The sequence below is a fragment of the Barbus barbus genome (genome assembly GCF_936440315.1).
Source record: "Barbus barbus genome assembly, chromosome: 17".
Classification (NCBI taxonomy): domain Eukaryota; kingdom Metazoa; phylum Chordata; class Actinopteri; order Cypriniformes; family Cyprinidae; genus Barbus; species Barbus barbus.
Window position 1 is genome coordinate 1,731,325 of NC_136745.1, and position 21,466 is coordinate 1,752,790.

General features: G+C 38.5%; 1 protein-coding gene across 1 annotated transcript; it reads left to right on the forward strand.

Moving 5' to 3' along the window:
* Positions 1–917: 917 nt before the first annotated feature.
* Positions 918–21,220, forward strand: hspa9 (heat shock protein 9). The gene is made up of 17 exons (XM_079438862.1): positions 918–1,170; positions 2,214–2,272; positions 2,350–2,437; positions 3,754–3,935; positions 4,735–4,859; positions 4,940–5,013; positions 5,118–5,224; positions 6,075–6,237; positions 8,308–8,400; positions 9,974–10,183; positions 13,057–13,284; positions 14,042–14,146; positions 14,255–14,372; positions 17,570–17,664; positions 17,757–17,849; positions 17,924–18,064; positions 19,037–21,220. Exons 1-17 carry the CDS (start codon positions 1,087–1,089, stop codon positions 19,124–19,126), a joined length of 2,055 nt encoding a protein of 684 aa, XP_079294988.1. The 5' UTR covers positions 918–1,086; the 3' UTR covers positions 19,127–21,220.
* The last annotated feature ends 246 nt before the right edge of the window (positions 21,221–21,466 follow it).

The following is a 21,466-nucleotide window of genomic DNA, read 5'->3' on the forward strand; positions in this document are numbered from 1 at the left end:
AAAAGCTGTTTTTATACGTTTTTAGTCTAGAGTTTTTGTTGCATTTACACAGTTTTGACCAGCAGGTGTCACTAGCATGATGTCTCGAGCCCTTCGGAGCAGTGAATCATTTTGCGAATCAATTGATTCGAAGCTTCGAAAAGCTTCGGTTCTCCGTGAGAGCACGTGTGTGACAGATGCTTCACTTCTGAACTTTACTCTGATGCCTGTATAGAAACCGAGAGAAATAGGACCAAAAGAAACTTTTTATGTATGATTTCGCATGAGGTCTTTATATCAGTTTTTTATTTTTTTTACAGAACAAGGCTCTGTTCGGAAATCCACAACTATTAACCTGAACTGATTCAATAATATGATATGGCAATATTATTTATTCAATAAATATAGTTCAATACACAATTATAAATAATTTGTAAAATTTTAAACTACTATATATAAACAATAGCCTATATTAATAGATTTTAACATGAAGCTCCGCCAAACTAGAGCTTTATTATTATTTGAGACTAAAATAGCATTCGGGCGAATTAATAATAATAAAACAATATATATATTATTTTGTATGACTTGAATCACAATACACAAATATAATGTTTGTCAGATAAATTGAGAAGTCTGGCAGAATGTAATAATAATAATAATTGCATGAGAGCGCTATGATGTAATGACTACGAAAGATTTTGGTATGACCTTCAGGATTGCAGCCTTTGATGTCTACAAACATGCCTTATTTAATTTGCCATTCAAATATGATTCAATCCTATGTTTGTCTCAGATTTATATCATTTTAGACAACAATAACACATAATACACAGAGAATAATTGCATTAAAAAAACACTGCTATTTATAAATGAAAGCGGAATGTCGTATTGTGTTCAGGCGCTCCGTGAGCAGCTATGAGGTCCTACGGAACGCCATGTGGTGTTGGATAATTCTAGAAGAGCGTCAGTGAGGCTTCAGTTCCAGCGCTACTGACCGCACAGGGCCCGAGTTTGACCACCAGAGCTCATTTAATCGACTCTCAGCGGCTTTACAAAGACCTCTTACTCAGCGTTCATCTGCATTTAGCGATAAATAAATCAGAGATGTTGTCCGCGGCGAGAACAGCAGCGAGGAGTGTGTCGCGCTCTCAGAAATCCTGCAGCAGTGTGTCTGATCTCATCAAGAAGGTGAGCCACTAGTACACTACTACCGAGTGCCCTTAAAGATCTCTTTATATCGTTCAGTCAGCGGGCCGGACTCTAGTAGTGCAGAGGGTTTGGAGCAGGATCTGTTCTCTGTGTGTTTAGCTGGCAGCACACTTCATAATAAAATCAGTGTGAAGAGCAGCTTTAGAGGCTTGACTGCTCATGTCATCAGCCTGCTCTCTGATCAGTGACAGATCATGTAAGCGCTTCAGGAGATGCGGGATTTTAATTATAAAGAGCAGATGTTACACAATCTCGACAGTGTTATGAGTGTGTGTGTGTGAGAATGACCTTCATCAAGTGTCCGGAAGCATCTCGTCTCGGTTATGAGAGGAGCTTCCCTGCATCTCTGTGTCTTTCTGATAAACAAGTTATTCAGGAGTATAATATATTTGAAACAATGTTGTCATATAGTCAATTATTGTTACCCACGTGATTCTGTTTGCGTCTGCATGGATTTAAACCATCTTTAGAATTAATATCTGTCCCTGGAGCACAAAACCAGTCTTAAGTCGCTGGGGTATATTTGTAGCAATAGCCAACAATACATTGTATGGGCCAAAATTATAGATTTCTCTTTTATGACAAAAATCATTAGGATATTAAGATCATGTTCCATGAAGATATTTTGTACATTTCCTACCGTAAATATATCAAAACTTAATTTTTGATTAGTAATATGCATTGCTAAGAACTTCATTTGAACAACTTTAAAGGAGATTTTCTCAATATTTAGATTTTTTTGCCCCCTCAGATTCCAGATTTTCTAATAGTTGTATCTCAGACAAATATAGTCCTATCATAACAAACTATACATCAATGGAGGCATTATTTATTCCAAAACTTGGCTCTTGTTACTGTTTTAGTGATCCAGGGTCACAGTTCTGTCTAGCGCTGTCATTTTGCACCATGTGATTCATTGCACAGTAAAACAGTTCTTATTGCTGTTTTCCCTCTTGTTTTTTCTTTATCTTGAGATGATGATATTGACACGTTCCTAAATGAGCGGTTTTGTCTGTTTTTAGGCTTGTTGGAGTGGACTGACTCCGCAGACTCTCCAGACGGTGTCCAGACGTCATTATGCGTGAGTATGAGCGGTTGGGTTAAGAGTGTCTCGTGGTGATTGAAGGACGTGTTTCTGAGCTGCTGATGGTGTTTCAGGTCGGAGGCGATCAGAGGTGCTGTCATTGGCATTGACCTGGGAACCACCAACTCCTGCGTGGCTGTGATGGAGGGAAAACAAGCAAAGGTCAGCTATCACTCCTCTTGCTCACATTTACTGGCTAAAACTTAGACCTGGCAACAAGAGGTTGTAGAATGAGCTGTCACCGTTGTGTTCTCGATCAGATCCTACATGAGAAACTTAACACTAAATACAGTAGTCAGCATTTGAAGTGGATCAAAAAAGCATACTTTGGTTTTTAGGACAACTGAGGTTTTGATCCCCTTCAGAGGTTGAGTAGTATGTTTAGAATTGTGTAAAACCGATATGCTGTATGTTTCTGGCCTCTCATGGATCCTGTCAGTAAAGTAGCTGAAATGCCAGACATGCGTTTTCTACAGACACATCTGGATTCATGATCGTTCTTAGTCAGAGAGTATATGTATATATTTAATTTGAGGTGAACGAAGCTGCTGTCTCTTCAATATTACTCTCTTGAGATATGGGACACGCATGTACCTGCTTGTAGTTTTGAAAATGGTTTAATTTCATCACTGCACATCACTCATAACTGAGAAGGCAGCAGTGTACCGAAGTGAGTATTTGAAGTATTTCACTGATTGTGAAGCTACTGAATGAATGAAGACCTTGTTTTAATAAAGACATGAACAAAGTCACTAGGACGAATCGGTCAACTCATCTTTATTTCTTTAGCATGTTATAAAACGCAGATTGTTGTTTCACAGTCATAACCAGTAAAATAGCAGAATCATTTATGATAATTCATAGGGCTGCAAGATAAATTGTGATCACAGTTTCTGCAGTATTTGCTCACTGGTTATTTATATTGAAAACTTGAGGATTTTCCATTTGCTTTATGGTTGCAGTTGCCAGATTTCATTAGTTTAAAATCCCCCGATCAGAGCTTTTTGCTCAGTTTGTTTCATCTACCCAATCTGGCAACCATCCTCTCTCTGCATTAAGGGTAAAGCGCTGAAAACACAGGCAAACATTTAGCGATCTCTATTGAGAGATTCTGCTCAAATAAATGTTGCATAATTAAAAGTTGCATGGTTTTCTGGCAGATTTAGTCACTGCAAACAGCGCAGAACGGCAGAAGACTGGTCGTATGACGATACTGCTGTGACCAAATCTGTTGATTTGTGCTTTTGTGAAAACGCTTTAATTCTGAGGAAATGTAAAAGGAAATGACAATCTTGTTTAATTTGAGCAAAATAATTGTGATTTTAAGAGTTTAGCCATTATCATGCAGCTCTAGAAACTCAGTGTTCAGATTCTGAATGTCATATTCAGCTCCAGTCTGTTCAGTTCAGGGCAATAGCAGCTGCCGGTTCATCAGTTCTGATCCGTTCAGTTTAGTGAAGAGCTGTTGATGGTCACAGGTCCTGGAGAACGCGGAGGGAGCGAGGACGACGCCGTCAGTGGTGGCCTTCACAGCTGATGGAGAGAGACTCGTGGGAATGCCGGCCAAACGCCAGGCTGTCACCAACCCCAACAACACGCTCTACGCTACCAAACGCCTGATCGGACGCCGCTACGACGACCCGGAGGTTCAGAAAGATATGTGAGACTTTCAAAATTCATGTCTATATACATTTGTGGCCAAAATGATCAGAACACTAGTATCTTCAGCAGCTAAAAATAGTTGCAAGTCAGTTATTTGTATCTTTTGCTGTAGTGTGTCAGTAGGACATATCAGTTTACATTTCCAAACATTCATTGAGCCATTAATAGTAATAATCCAGTGAGATGTTTGAGATCTGATCATCATCCAGTCTGTCTGGAATGACATGAAGAAACGGAGACAGACTAAATCCAGAAGAACTGTCTCTGCTTCGAGATCCTCCTGCAAAGCTCCTGAGAAACTCCAGTGCACCGAGGACAAAAGCTGCTTTAAACGCAAACGATGCTCACAACTAATGATTTAATTTAGTTAATAGAAGTTAATTGAGAAAGAAAATCTATGTATGGCATTATTTTTGACTGCATCCTTATTTTACAGCATTTTTACACAAGTGCCTAAAACTTTAAACAGTACTGTAGCTTTGTCTCCAAGACGCTTCAAGAGACGTCCTGCACAGTTCTTCTGGATTTAGTCTCAGTTTGTTCTGTTTCTTCATGTCATTCCAGACAGACTGATGAGGATCAGATCTCAAAAATCACACTGGATTATTACTATTAATGGCCAAATGAATGTTTGGAAATATAAACTGATTTCCTTCTAACACAAGATAGAAATAACTGACTTAACACCATTTTATTAGCTGCTGAGAACACTAGTTTTCTAATCATTTTAGCTACCACTATATAGTAATATTTATTTTTGTGTGCAAATAAGTGCTGAGCTTTGCTGTGATTGACAGGAAGAACGTGCCCTATAAGATCGTGCGGGCGTCTAACGGAGACGCCTGGCTGGAAGCCCACGGTAAACTGTACTCTCCCAGTCAGTCCGGGGCCTTTATCCTCATGAAGATGAAGGAGACCGCAGGTCAGTCCGTCCGCACGAGGAAGAGATGCATAAAACAAATGATCCGCAGCTCCATCAAACCACTGCTTGTCTGTTTTCAGAGAGCTACCTGGGCCACGCGGTGAAGAACGCTGTTATTACCGTACCTGCTTACTTCAACGACTCCCAGAGACAGGTGCCACACAGCTTCCACTACATCTGTGCTGAGAACACTGAACCAGCTTTGATTCACGAGCTCTGTTCTGAACTGACTGTCTCTGATCTCTGGTGTGTTTCTAGGCGACGAAGGACGCCGGACAGATTGCCGGTTTGAATGTGCTGCGTGTTATTAATGAGCCGACTGCTGCTGCTTTAGCCTACGGACTGGACAAGACTCAGGACAAGATGTAAGCATTAGATACTCGTACTACATTATTTGATCATATTTGTATACTAACATAGTTAGGGATGCTCTGTATCACTGTCTCATGATCGATACTGATATTGTAGCCTGAAGTATCAGTTATGAGTATGTAGACCATTAAATCAGTTCACTCAGAAATGCTGATTGTTGTATTTGTATAACGTATTATCAGTGTTTAGCTTTATTTTTTAGCATGTTTTGAGTTGGGATGCAGATGTCAACTTATTTACATTGACAAAAAATGTATAAACATGGTAACAACTGAAGTTTTATCGGGTAAAATTGAAATATTCTGGACTCTAGTCTTGGCTTCCCATAGTGTCTCATATTTGTATGATAACCCCTGGACAAAGTCATACCTGGCACCTCTCTAACGTGGTAAAAAATAACTACATGGTTTCTGTGAACAAGAGTAGCCCAAGTGCATTTAGTTTACTTACAGATGCACAGAAATGTTGTAATTATATTCCTTTAATTCATTTTCATGTGTGTACATTAATAATATATTAAAATTAGCCAGACAACACCTTAGTTACTACAGTAAATCCATAAATTTAAATCCTTTGGACACATTTGTAGTGAAAGCACTACACAAGTTTAATCACACACTGGCAAAGTTTTCAAAATGCAGTCGTTTCTTCTCCGTCTGGAGCCCCTCGTCTCTGAATGGTTCTCTAGCTGGTCATGATTAATCTGTCAGATGACATGTTTTTAGTAAAAAATGTAATGACATCAACTGAGAAGTCCTTCTGAATATGGTTATTTGTCATGGATCTGCTTCCTGATATCGTGCTCGGACTTCATTCACAAGAGTATTCCTGTGGTCTTGGCAGAATTGCAGTCTATGATCTGGGCGGTGGGACGTTCGATATCTCTGTCCTGGAGATCCAGAAGGGTGTTTTCGAGGTGAAATCCACCAATGGAGACACGTTCTTGGGCGGAGAAGATTTCGACCAGCATCTTCTCAGACACATAGTGAAGGAGTTCAAGAGAGAGGTTTGTGTGCATCCTCCCTAAAAACATCCGTGTGGGCTGTCAGTTTAACACTCTAACTTAATTAGTTATGAAAAAATTATGTGATTAAAATATTTTAATGCAGTTAACACACTGGCCCCGCCCCCAGACCTGAACATCATCTTACATTTCATGCAGTTGACGGTTAAATATGATACGGGACAACAACTCCATAAATGCAGTCATGCCCTAAAATTCAAGATATTGGGGCAAAAAGTGCCCCTGTATGAGTTGTCTCACACTTTTACAGGTTAATATGCTTCATCAAAATGTACGATACTCTAAAATTTCAAACAATTTACATTTTGTAAAGTACTGAAATTACATTTAAAAACTGTACTGTTGTTACTATCAAAGATCATTGTGATGTACTGGCAGCCAGTGGACCGCATGAGATCAAATGCAGCAGTGGTTCAATCAAGAATAAGAGAGAGATCAATTACATCATTTAATATTACATTTATTTATTTATTTTATCTGAATTTGTGCAGAATTGGCCAAAAGATCATCGCTCCACCACTCATTATAGAATGTAGAAACTGAAGTGTTTCGCACCGGAGGAGCATTTTCATAGTTCCTAGAGCTATTGGCAGAAGTTCATGCTGTTTGGTGTGTTCGCACCGCAGGAACTAGGAATGGTTTTAGTTCTAGGAACTCCGTTTGGGGGAGCTAAGTTAGGTTCTACTTCAGAGTAGAGTCTAAAACAGTTCTATAGGAACTACCAGTGATGCAGTGTACGCTGACTGGCCAAACACATATGAAACACCGGCTACATGGCATTTTTAGAAAGCCATGTGAAAATATTTACTCCACGAACACGGAAAACAGTGATAACGGCATTTAGCTGTTCTTTTCTCAGCCTCGGTGATATGCAACACTGCAAGTTTTCATAGGATATTTAGATTTAGTTTTGTGTTCTTTTAATCGTGTAAATTGTGCATTTACATGCCATCTCCGTAATCACAAAACCCACGACACACAATAAAAACAGCTGATCACGGCGTGCTCCATTCACTGGTTGTTGACGTTTGTAAATGCTGTGAATAAAGACATCGCTGTCGGTGTGAATGCAACCAGGAAAATTGGTTCTCTGGGAACGACCCTGCTGGCTAATTCCTAGAACTACACGGTGCGAAAGCCCCTATTGTCCTCTTTATCCATGACTGTAGTGGGTTGTTGTTGTAATAAATACATATTTACATATTTTCTCAACTGAAATACATTTGCCTTTTGAATTCTATATTGAACTCTACTTAACTCTACATAGTTTCACTGTAGCCAAGTTTGCATTATGGATGACATTTTTGCATTTTCATATGATTGAGGCATACTATAGATGTACTTATTTTTAATTTTGTTCAGTGAAGAGTACTGAGTTTTGTTTGATCAGAATTTACTCGTTAATTTGATTTGTTGTGATTAATTCGGGGTGTTCAGAGGGTGTTCATGGTCACATACCGTTGTGTGTTCAGTAGGGTTGGGTATCGTTGGAATTGGATCAATTCCAGTTCTGCTTATCGATTCAGATTCTTATCTATGAACGTAAATCAGCAGGCTACATAAAACGGACTCGATTAAGAGCTGCTTGAGTGAAAAATAGTGCTGTACGATTCTGGATAAATTGAGGACTTTTATTTAATATATATTATATTAGACAAGTAAACCAAATCTGATGAAATTTGTGAATAGAATGATTCAGTGACTCAAGATTTGCTTGTTTCATGACTGGATGAATCAGTGTTTTTGAATGACTCTTGAATGAATGATTCAAAGACACATGCTTTTTTAACAGCCCCTTTTCGACACCTAAAAAAAGATGCACACACAGGAACTGATGGCGGGAATTGAAATTTTAATTTTACAAGTATCTGATTCTGGAATTGATTTGATTCCCAACCCTAGTTTAAGTAGTACCTAATGCTCCGTTTTCAAACTGCACCGATCATCTTTACATCATCCCTCTATGCAGTGTTTATTGTTGCTAGTATGCTCTGGCGAGCTGGTCTGGTGTGGTTTGCGTGTGGTCTGAAGCTGTGTGTGGTGTCGTTGCAGTCTGGAGTGGATCTGACCAAAGACAACATGGCGCTGCAGCGGGTTAGAGAGGCGGCGGAGAAGGCCAAGTGTGAGCTGTCTTCCTCTCTGCAGGTGAGTGCTTGTTTTATAGATGCTGTGAATTCAGACATACTGCTCTTAGCATACTGTTTTTCACATACTGGATAGTGTCCAGAAGCAATGTTATAAGCAGCACAAACTCTCAGGCTTTGCAGAGATGGAGATGGAAGGGAGATTGTGTGGAGCAGCATAAACTGGTCCAAGACACTGAAAGATCACGAGCACATCACACGAGATGTGATTACATGTACTAAACAATGTTGCATTTTCAAAACCATGCATTGTTAGAATTAATAAAGTTACAATTAACTGGTGAATAACATGCACTAATGTGTGTGGTTTTATTAGTTATTTATGCACATTTGTTTTTATTCTGGAGCTTGACATTAGTAAATATTCCTGGCAGAGGCTTTCCAGCATATGGCCACTAGATGGTGTTCGTTCAGTGCTGTTTTTAAAGCAGTGGTTCTTAATCCAAGGCCATTTATTAAGAGCATTTACAGCCCTGTCTATTTTAACATTTATATTTCAAGTTTTCTGAAGTCATATAATAACCTTGGGTGAGGAACAGCCTGGAATTTAAAAGGACAAAAATGTCGTCATTTACTCGTCCTTATGTTGTTTCTTCTGTGGAACATTAAATATTTTGCTTACCATTCATACTTCCATTCTATGAACAAAAACTATTTTTTATTATTTAGAAAAGGTCAAACAGGTGATGAGTACATGAAAACCATTTATTTTTTTGGGGTGAAACATCTCTTTTAAAGCGATAGTTCACCCAAAAAATAAGATTCTGTCATGAATTACTGACCCTCATGACGTTCCAAACCCGTAAGACCTTCGTTCATCTTCGTAACGCAAATTGAGATATTTTTGATGAAATCCCAGAGCTCTCTGGCCCTCCCTTAGACACGATCAACACACAGAAACGTAGCAAGCACATCGGAAAAGTAGAAAGTCGACAACGCTGATTACGTTCTGGGGTACTCTCCGAAATGACAGACGACTGTAACTAGGGGCGAAGAATTGCTGAATAAATGACTGAATTGAATTGCTTGCGGTCTATGAAGGGTCAGAGAGCTCTTGGATTTCATCAAAAATATCTTGTGTTCTGAAGATGAACGAAGGTTTTACGGGTTTAGAAAGATATGAGGGTGAGTAATTAATGACAGAATTTTCATTTTTGGGTGAACTGTCCCTTTAAGTCTGAATTTACTACTCCTCTTCCCTTCCCCTGAAGCACTCAAATCCGTTATAATTTTAAATGAAGAGCGCACAACATCAGGTTAAACATGTCAGACCTGATCACCGTGTTTACTTATTAGTGAATAGTCTGTATATTTTTAGGCAACAGTATATTCCTTTGATTTTGGAATTTACAAAAGGAAAGGCTACTTCTGTTATTCCACCAATCGAGGTGTGGTTGGCATGAGACCATTTGGGCATATATAATAGTTTATAAAATCGTTTCAAAATGTCAATATATGTAATACTAGCTTGTGATGATGAATTAGTTGGGATGAGTGTTCAGCACGCAGTGGTTATTGCAGGTGTGGATGTTGAGAGAGTTTTAGTAACAGTGTTGATATATTTCTGCGCACAGACGGACATCAACCTGCCGTACCTGACGATGGACGCCTCTGGCCCCAAACACCTGAACATGAAGCTGACCCGCTCTCAGTTCGAGGGCATCGTGGCGGACCTGATCCGCAGGACCATGGCGCCCTGTCAGAAGGCCATGCAGGACGCAGAGGTCTCCAAGAGTGACATCGGAGAAGTGCTGCTGGTGGGAGGAATGAGCCGCATGCCGAAGGTGAGCAGATCCTCAGAGCACAGCTTCATTCTAGAGTTTGATCCAGGCCTGCAGCTCGGCACACATGTGATCCGCCCATTAACTTCAAAATATAATAGAGGGAACGTTTATCAATTGTACGTAGGGATGGGCGATATGGGCTTAAAATATATATTATCAAATATATATTATAATATATATTAAAATATAAAATATATATTATAATATCACAACATTTCTGGTATTTATTGCCACAACATCAATGACGATAATTCAGGGACTACGTTTTTTTTGTGGAGGGCTATTATCTTTCCTATTTTTACCCAAAATAGGGTGTTGTGAGCATTACTGAGTACACGCGTAATGTATTGGCTGTTGTTGTAGAATTTTCTTTGTTCAAAATAAATTGCTAGAGAGGTTTTGATGTCAGTAGACTTTATTCAGGGCTGGACAGTAACACTTGTCCGCTTGTGAACGTTTTGGTCGGGCACGTGAAAGAGAAATGTACTTGCCCAATCGGACAAGTGACTTAGTCAAAAAACAATAATAACTGCCTTTATTTATGAGATAGCCTTTATTATAGGGGTGTGCGATATATATTGTTTGCGATTTAATTTCCTAATTGTTGTTTTATCGAGTGTACTGCATGAATCAAAACAGAGTGCACTCATACATGACTTACAGACGAGCTCGCCTGCGAGTGTGTTCTTTCACTGCATGATTCAGTATTATAATGCATGAAGAATGATCAGAAAATTCAGGATATGGGAGAAGAAAATGTATATATTTCATTTAGTTTCACTCGAAGATCGAGCGACTTTGTTTTTTGCTCCAAAAACCATCGAGATTACAAATGTGATTTATAACAGTTCAATAAACAAATTAACATTAAGAGACTTATGTTTTAGACCCCATATGTCCTGTTTTTGCTCTGTTTCACCAACAAAAATAACTCCAAACACAGCCACAGCGCTGTTCTGCGTCTCTGAACAACATGACAGTGTTTTGTTCCTGAATCAATCAACCGTTTAAATGATTCGGTTCAGTAGCAATTAATCACTTATTAACAGTGACTTGCTTCCACCTACTTAATTTCACATTTACAGTATCTTTAATATTTTTTTAAATTTCAAATATCAGTATTCCAACGTTTTATGAATCAAAACATTATTTATTGATTTGTAACTGCAGATAAAAGCATCCCATGTCCCTCAGAGCTGCATTAACAGAGGATAAATATATATATCTTCTATCTAGCTTCTGTGTTTCCTCTGCATTGATACTGATTTCATAGTCAAATTCACTACTGAGTGTACACTAGGATGGGTTACATGCAGAGCACAAATTCAGAGTATGGGTCACCACACTTAGCCACACACCACTTCCTTTTCCTTTCATTTGTTTGGTAACAGCCCAAATGTCTTATTATACTAATTGAATGATTAAATTAAGTGTGCGTGTGCGCGAAGTTGTTTCACAGTATTCCATATATGCTCCTTTGTATTTTGGGACAGGTATGTTTGTGTCCTTGAAGGTGATCAATAGCTTGTCATGCATGTATTTGAACAATGGACCTGAACAAGATCTTCTCCATTGTGTTTAAAATAGTAAAAACTTTAAATAGTTCCCTCAGTTCTTGGCTCACTGCAATCCTTAAAGGGATAGTTCACCCAAAAATGAAAATTGTCATCATTTACTCTCCCTCAAGTAGTTCCAGACGTGTATGAATGTGTTTGTTCTGCTGAACACAAAGGAAGATATTCTGAAGAATGTAGGAAACAGAGCAGTTCTGGGGCACCACTGACTTCCATAGTGTTTTTTTTCCTACTTTGGAAGTCAATGGTGCCCCAAAAACAGCCTGGTTACAAACTTTCTTCAAAATATCTTCCTTTGTGTTCAGCAGAACAAAGAAATTCATACAGGTTTGGAACTACTTGAGGTGTGTGAAGACAGTTGCTTCATGCAGTCAGACTAGTTTTCTCTTATGAATAGTCATAATTCTGTGTATTATACTAACTCAAGATTAATAAAAATATTCTACACTGTTTAATTCATACTGGAAGCTGGAGGGTGCTCTTGTGCAGAAACTACACATGCATCACAGCAGTAATAGCTCCAGGAAATCCCTCGTATGGACAAACATATCCGGTTATCTCTGAATAAAACGCACAACGAAGATGGAGAAATTTTTACTTATGAAACTAGAAGACTATAAACATACACAAAATATATGGTTTATCAGTGTTCTTCAATCTTGGGTATTTTTATAAGGAAAGTATATGTATAATGCAGTGCTATTCGACATAGCCTTTATCACTGTATATAACTATCATTCTGTAATATTACACCACGTCTGGTCACAAAGTATGTCAAACACTCGACTATGTTAAGTTAATTTGGAGAAAAAGCATGTCAATAAATGATATCTTTGTTGGACAACATACACATGCAGAACTGTGCCACTGTCGTACATTTATTCAGCTCTAGTCAGTTCCAGATTGTAGTATGAGCTCCTTGTTTAGTGACAAACTCCTCAATTTCACATCCGACTTCCGCGATGTCGCTCTACACTGTTGCACACAGAAATATGTCAACAACTAGTCTTTATCGGTATTCCATTCTTATCGTGGGGTGAATTTATACCGGTATATCTCCCATCCCTAGTTGTACGTGTTTAGTAGGGGTGTAGCAGTACATGTATATAATCTCAAAACCTTCAGGAGTCAGCGGTCCACAGCAGTCCTTAAGATACCAGCGCAATAACACACTCAGCTAAATATCATCTGATTATCGTTGTCCATATAATCCCAGGAAGTATTGAGATGTTATGTTGTGTCAGTATGGCACAGCTCTAGTTGAGCCGCTGCTTCATCCCTGCTCGTGTGTGTCCTCAGGTCCAGCAGACGGTCCAGGATCTGTTCGGCCGCGCTCCCAGTAAGTCTGTGAACCCCGACGAAGCCGTGGCCATCGGAGCGGCCATCCAGGGAGGCGTTCTGGCCGGAGACGTGACCGACGTGCTGCTGCTGGACGTCACTCCTCTGTCGCTCGGCATCGAGACGCTGGGAGGAGTCTTCACCAAACTCATCAACAGAAACACTACCATCCCCACCAAGAAGAGCCAGGTGGGCTGCTGCTGTCTCCAGCTCGTGTCGCTCACACCTCGTCAAGATGCATGCTTTTATAATGAATTAAGCTTCACGATCAGACATGGCTTTCGAGGCACTTATTTGAAACGGTTTCTTTTTTTATGCCATTTTTCTCAAAAAAAATTGTTCACCTATTTGAAACACACGAGGATATTTGAATGAAACCTTAGAGATTTCTATTTCACCTTAAGTTTGATGCTTCAGAAAGTTAATAAAACATCATTAACATAATTCATATGAAGTAGTTTAAATCAAATCTCCTGAAGTGACATGATCATTATATATGATGAGCAGATTAAATATATATGCTTTTATTCACAAGAATATTGATCAGCGTGCATAATAGGAGCTCTTCACATGCTTAACTGAACTTATTTAATACCCGAGATCAAACCTTATTGGTTCTTGAGCTTCTGTCACAACCATAATTGGTGTGCTTTATGTATGTGCGCTGATCAGTGTTTATGTGATATTCACAGATTTAATTAACAGGAAAAAAATATTTAATTTAGCCTTTTAAAAAGAGACATTACACTGCTCAATTCTTATGAAACTTCAGCATAAAATGATGACTGCATTTTAGTTCATCACTTTTATAAACCTATGCTGGTAAAAAAAAAAAAAAATGCTGTTTAATATAATTATGAAATATGACTAATTTTAGCTGTTGCTCAGCCCTAGTGTGTCTGTATGGCTTGATATTAACACTGGCTGGTGTTGATGTGCTCCTCAGGTGTTCTCCACCGCTGCTGATGGACAGACTCAGGTGGAGATCAAGGTTTGTCAGGGAGAGCGAGAGATGGCCACAGACAACAAGGTTCTGGGACAGTTTACCCTGGTGTGTGCTCTGGGACAGGACACATTTACACACACTGTGACATACACACAGAAGCCAGCTAGAGAATAACTGTGTTCTCATATCGACTGGTGTTTGTGTGCTGAACAGGTCGGCGTCCCTCCGGCTCCTCGAGGAGTCCCACAGATTGAAGTCACCTTCGACATCGACGCTAACGGGATCGTTCACGTCTCCGCTAAAGACAAGGGCACCGGCCGAGAACAGCAGAGTAAGTCCAGACAAAAATCAATGATATTTCTGACCCTGGAGCACAAAATCAGTCATGAGTAACACAGGTATATTTGTAGCAATAGCCAACAATACACTGTATGGATCAAAATTATACATTTCTCTTTTATGACAAAAATCATTAAGATATTAAGAGCATGTTCCATGAAGATATTTTGTAAGTTTCCTACTGTAAATATATCAAAACTTCATTTTTGATTAGTAATATGCATTGCTAAGAACTTCATTTGAACAACTTTAAAGGAGATTTTCTCAATATTTAGATTTTTTTGCTCCCTCAGATTCCAGATTTTCAAATAGTTGTATCTCAGCCAAATATTGTCCTATCATAACAAACCATACACCAATGGAAAGATTATTTATTCAGCTTTCATATTATGTATAAATCTCAATTTAAAAAAAATGGACCCTTATGACTGGTGTTGTGCTCCAGGGTCACGTATGCTATTCCCAAAGGAAATCCAGACTCTTTCTTTATCTTTCACTAAAATATAACAACTTGCTCCACTTCTGAAGTGACACTTGAACTGTGTTATTAGTGGTATTGGTTAATGTTAACCAGTTCTCAAACAAAAGTCGTTGTTTTATGCCGCTGTTGTGTGTAATGTGTCCAAAAGTTACAGCAGAAATGAGCACACTGTACACTGCCTGCTTGTGATGAGGAGACGGTAAATACATTTATTTTAGTTGAATTTGCAGTAAAATAGAATGTTAGGTGTGCTTAAAGGAGCATCACCAGTGGTGCAAGATGCGTTTTTCTCTCAGAATATTAGAGAAATATACAAACTCAGTGCGGAGAAGATCTTGATCAGGTTAAAACCCAAACCAGGCCATTCACACAGAACACATTCACGACTGCTGCCCTCACGTCTCACAAGATATGCATAGAAGGTTAAACTTTTAGAAAACATGTCACGAATTTGTGGAGGTTTATTCCTTTTCACTGCGTCATGTTTTAAATGCAATCTGTGTGATCAGCGCTTCGGCTCGTTGAATTAAGCTATGCATAAACACATGATGCTGTTTTGTTCATAACCGTTTATGCAATTTACTAAATTATATTGATTAATGCATGTTAATTTAGACGTTATGCACTTTTTTAAATGTATTTAAATGGACTCTATTAGGGGTGTCCCCGACTAAGGATTTTCATGGTTGAATTGCTATTTTGAGTCTTGCTGATAGTCGAATCACATGTTTGGGGGCAAAATACATTACCGAGAGTCAAATCAGACATTCAACAGTAATCACTGACGTTAACACGCAGGGAAAATGTGTAACGGACACCTCACAGATACAAATATAATGTTTTATGTTTTGATTAAAAGATGGTTAGCATTAAACGTCAGTGAAACCCCAAGAATTCACAACATTTTTTACAATAGTGCTCTCATTATAACGGTATGTTTGACCGTAGTTATTACAGTTTTTCTCGATTGCTAAAACGCTATAACCAGCCTTTTGAACTAAAATTTCAAAACCATAACGCCATTTTTCAAAAAGCACACCCATTTCTCTAAACTATGAACACTATTCCCTGCTTTGACACATGAGTCAGATTAGGTCGAAGAAGAGGAGGAGGACGTGGTGAAGGAGAAGGGGGAGGAACATAATTGGCCATCGGGCTATTATAAATGTCCCTGGTCAACGCGGAGGGAATGTCACTGTGTGTGCAGCCATCAGCCAACGAGGGGTACTCCACCGTCATGCCATTCTAGGACCCTATAACACTATGCTCCTCCTTGCTTTCCTTGAGAGAGCGTATGTTCCAGCTGGACCTCAGGGAACCAGTACAGCCGTCAGCTTCCATTGCACTGCTCTGCTTCGTGACTGGTTTACCCATAACCAGAGGTTTTCTAACATCTTCTGCCTGCATACTCTCTCTTTCTAAACCCGATAGAGGAGTTTTTTTTGGCATGGCGGTGGAAAGTGTATGACCGAGAACCTTATATCCGTGCTCACCTCCTCCAGGCCATGGAAGAAGCCTGCCTAGACATATCAGTAGATGCATGCCAAGGCTGGATCAGGCATGCGAGAGGATTTTACCCAATATAGCCTGTGATGTGGACGAGATTCTCTGGCCTGACCCAGAACAAAGATGGAATTTTTTTAGTTTTAGTTTTTTTTTACAGTTGTGCGGTGTAGTACATGAATGTATAAAAGTGTGCCAATGTATACATTGTGTTCATGTGAAAAGGTTTTTGAGGGGAGAACCACAAGCAACATAACTTGCCAGTTTTGGAAATATGGTTTTGAATTTATTGCACCAGGGTGTAAGACTATGTTGCAGTGCGTGTGTGTTTTTGAGGGCTTGTGTGTGATGTCTGAGGGAAAAGTTTGGTTTTTCAGCAAGAGTGAATGGTTTTGAGTTCTGACCTGAAAATAGGATGTTTGGGGAATTGGGTGAGACGTTATGGATTTGTTTACTGTTTTGAGAATACGAGGCAGAGTTTCAAGAAATGTGTTTAAGCAATCGAGAAAAACTGTAATGTTCTGCATTTCTGTTTTGAGCTGCTTGCACTGAAGATAACCAGCAGATAGCACCGTACTACAATGAAGCGCTTTACTGCAGCCCAACTCAAGATCAATAATACATACACAATATATATAAGCCGGCTGAAGTCTTTTGAAATCAATTGTACCCTATCTGATCGAGTCTTTCCCTCTGCCTGTGTCAGTTTGAGTCGTGTTAAAGTTTTAATTCCCTGCCGCCGAGATGCTCCTGTGTCCGTCATATTCGACTGTGAGCTTGGGAGTCGAATCGGGCTATTCCAAACATCGCATCTTCAACTATTCACCCCTAGACTCTAGTTATTTCATTACATTGAATAAACAAGTGAATGCACTGCTCCTGTGGCTTCGGGAGACGAGCCAAACGTTTCCTTAAGACTTATTTAATCTGCAGATAAAACATAAGCAAGGACATATTTGTTTACATTTTATTTAGTGTTTGACCGTTAAAACAAAAAATGATTGATTTGTCTTAATTGGGAAAATTAAAAACAGTGGTTACATTTAAACTTTTTTTGTATTGCTCTGTTTTTAAAAAACTGAACGATATGAAACATTGTATCATTGTTGCATTTTTTTTAGTTAGATGCCCAACCCTACCAAAAATGATGAATTTGTCTTTCTGAAAAACATTGATCTCATATTATTTCATGCTTGTGCCTCCAGTTGTCATCCAGTCGTCTGGCGGCCTCAGCAAAGACGACATAGAAAACATGATCAAGAACGCTGAGAAGTACGCAGAGGAGGACCGCAGACGGAAGGTAGCGTCTCTAATCTACTTCTGCATTTGAGACCGCTTTAAACGTGGTCTCTGACCTGTTTTAACATCTGAACGATTGACTCTGTGTTCAAGGATCGCGTGGAAGCGGTGAACATGGCCGAGGGCATCGTGCACGACACCGAGTCAAAGATGGAGGAGTTCAAGGATCAGCTGCCGGCTGAAGAGGTCTGACCCTAATCAGTCTGAAGAGAGAAGCCACGCTCTTCTACAGGAGCTTAACGCTTGATCTGTTTCTGCAGTGTGACAAACTGAAGGAGGAGATGGCTAAAGTACGAGAGCTGCTGTCACGGAAGGACACAGAGACGGGAGAAAACATCAAACAAGCGGCCACAAACCTACAGCAGGCCTCGCTCAAACTCTTCGAGATGGCATACAAGAAGGTCTGCTCTTCAGCGTCTGAACACTGCTCTCTGAGGCAGATTAACTCCTTTAGCCTCACACCTGCTCAGCTGACCAGCTTTCACCAGATTTATGTGTGGAAGACATTTTAACTGTTCATTTTATGGTTTAATCAATCCAAAAATTGAGCTTTTATTGACAATTGACTGTTTTGGAAGCGTATTGCAGTTATTTATAATAATTATAATAATTCTCAATAAATTAAATCTTTTAAATCCTCTTCCAAAACAGTCAGTTTCATAATGATGATAATAATAGTTGTTGTTGTTGTTGTTGTTGTTGTTGTTATTATTTATTATTATAATTATTCAATCAGTGGACTGTTTTGGAAGAGCATTAGTTATTTAAAATTAATAATAATAACATTTCAGTACATTTACTTGGAAGAGCGTTATTTAAAATGTACTAATAATCATTAATCACAAAATAATTGTTAAATCTAATTATAAAAATATTTAATTGGATGTTTTTTTATTTAATAATAATAATAGTAATTGTTATCATTTTCAGTCATTGGACTGTTTTGGAAGAGCATTAGTTATTTATTATTATTATTAATAATAAAATGTCAGTAATTTGACTTGGAAGAGCATTATTTAAAATTTAATAATAATCATTATAAAATATTTTTTAAATGTAATAATATTATTCAATTAGTGGACTGTTTTGAGCATTGATTATTTTAAATGTAATAGTAGTAATAATAAAAAATATAATACTATTATTATTATTTAATAAATTGGATGGATTATTTTACATTTTTGGCCTGTTTTGGAAGAGCATTAGTTATTTTAAATTGTTAATAATAATAATAAAGATGTTTAATAGTGATCAGGTTTAAATGTAGATTATCTGAACTTTACCAGAAATAGTCTTTTACACTTGATGAATTCATTATTTTTGTGCAGGTCTGGCTGTAATAATAATAATAATGTGAAATGTGTGTTTGTCAGATGGCGTCGGAGCGGGAAGGCGGCTCTGGCTCGGGCTCGGGCTCTGGCTCCGGAGGAGAGGCGGGAGAGAAGAAAGAGGGCCAGCAGTGAAGCCGGAGCGCTGGAGTGTGTTTGGACTGAATGGATGGGGAGCGTGAAGGAGTTTCCCTCCGCAGCATACTCACCTTACTCACACACACACTGTGTTTCTGACAGTACATTCTACAAAACTATATTGTCCTGGCTCCTCATGCCCCTCCTTTAATGTCTACAAGTTCAAACTGAGTTATTGTGTCTGCTGAGAATAATCAGCGTCAGTCTTGAAGTGTTTGATTTGGGTTTAAGGTGATCATAAACACGACTCCAGCCATTCAGACACGCATTCCTGCCTGAGGCCTTTGTTAAAGATGTGATTTAATGCTTTGATTTGGATTTTTTTGGGGAATGAATGAGGCTGAATGTGTGTCTGAATGGCTTCAGGATGTCTGAAAGTATTTATAATATCAGGACTTTGTTTCAAGACACCAATGTTTTATGTTTAAATGACGTATATCTGTCCTGTCCATCGGTTCTGCTTAAATCGCTCATTTTGTAAGCTTGTGTTTGAGCTGAGAGGATGCAACTATGAATGCTAAACTCAATAATAGAAGAATATCTGATGTGGAATTGATAGTTTTTCCTGTTATAATTTGCTGATCATACCAGCGTTGTGAATCAGGAGCAGTGTGTCTCCAGGACCGATCGTATTCAAGAGACGCGAGGAACAGAGACATTGGTGTGCACAGTAAAGCCTAGTTGAGGTGAACCCATCATGCCTTTACTAGTGATTCTGCTGGTTTTATTTGAATCAGTCATTTGTGTTGCTGTTATGGACGACTGAAAGCAAATGACGTTCTGTCTGTTGGTCTCATAACAGCACAATATAACACACAGCCCATCTGCTCTCTGACTTTCTGCTTCATTACAGAAGAGTGTCCTGTATCCGCCGTAGCTCTGTACAAAGCCTGATGTCTGTTGAAACTGATAGATGTTCATTATGGAGCTGAATGGTGTAATAATAGGTTTAAAGAAAGTAATATTCCAATGCAGTCTTTTATAATAAAATTGTGTTTGAGCTCATATATGAGTGTTTTCTGGGTGAGGTTGGTCTGTCAGGCGTGTGAATAAACATGTGCGTGTTGGAGGAGCTCCAGGCTAAAAACTGAACAGTGTGTAGTCTGGACATCAGGGGTCCTGAAGAGATTCAACATCATTTCCCCTCTGTAATCAGATGCTTTTTGACTTTGGACAGGGTTCCTACGGGGTCTGGAAAAGTATGGAAAAATATTTGTTTCCAGACTTTAGCTCCTATATAGGTTTTTTTTAATAATAGAAAATTAAGACTTTAATGAAAATAAATGCACAAGTCAAGTTTCATGGCAGCTGTTTAGTGATTGTCAAATATGCAAAGGTGCGCTTTTTCTTTATGCAAAATGCAGGTTATAAGCATTTTGGGTTTCTTCACACTATATTCTTAGCACCGTATTACATAACCTCAAGGACCTTTGCAAAAATAAAAAGTATACAGACTTTTATGTGCATACAAGAAAGCACTAAACCAGTGTGGTTTCTTAACCGCCACAGAGTATGCATTAAAGGTACCGAAGGCCTTGAAATATGGCTTACTGCCCCAATGAAAGACAAATCTGAAACAGTACCAGTCTTTTTTTATAGACCCTTGAACATGGCAAATGTTATGCCTTCAGTCCATTTCGTGTCATGGTTTCTCCATCACCACAGAAGAAGAGTTAAATTGGACATCAGGCCTTAATATTAGAGTTACTAATGTAAGAAAAGTGAAATTTTGAGCAGGTAGATCTCTGTTAATTCATGTGCATCCATGCTCTTGTTTTATTCATAGTAAGATGGCAGTGATGCACAAAGGAAATAGGTTTTATAAAACTAGAAATTGTAATGTGTTAGCATGCAAAACATTCCCATGCGCACGTGAATAGTTTCTCTTGGGCTCCAAAAAGTTTCTTGTATGTAAAAGCCAGTATTTTTAATTTTTTTATTTATTATTATTATTTCAGGGACTCTGTATGTTGTCATTTCGAGAAAATAAAAATATTTACAGATGAGTACTGTATACCAAAGATAAAGCTGAAAATAATGCTCTGAACCATTTATATTAAAGATGGTTTGAAAATCTCCCGAGAGGTTTGGAAATCTGAGTCTGGATATTTTTTAAATGGAAAATGTGTACCCTGTTTGGATAAAGGCATGTCACATTAACCATTTTTGTCAGCTGAACCCCTAATACATAAAATATGTGCTTGAAGTAGCCTACTTCCTGAAGTTTGAACTTAATATTTGCATGTAATATCACTTATAACTCAAAATGAAAAATTAAGAGAAACTTAAAATTATATACTTTTTAACATTTGATTTTGATACTAATATTAATACTAA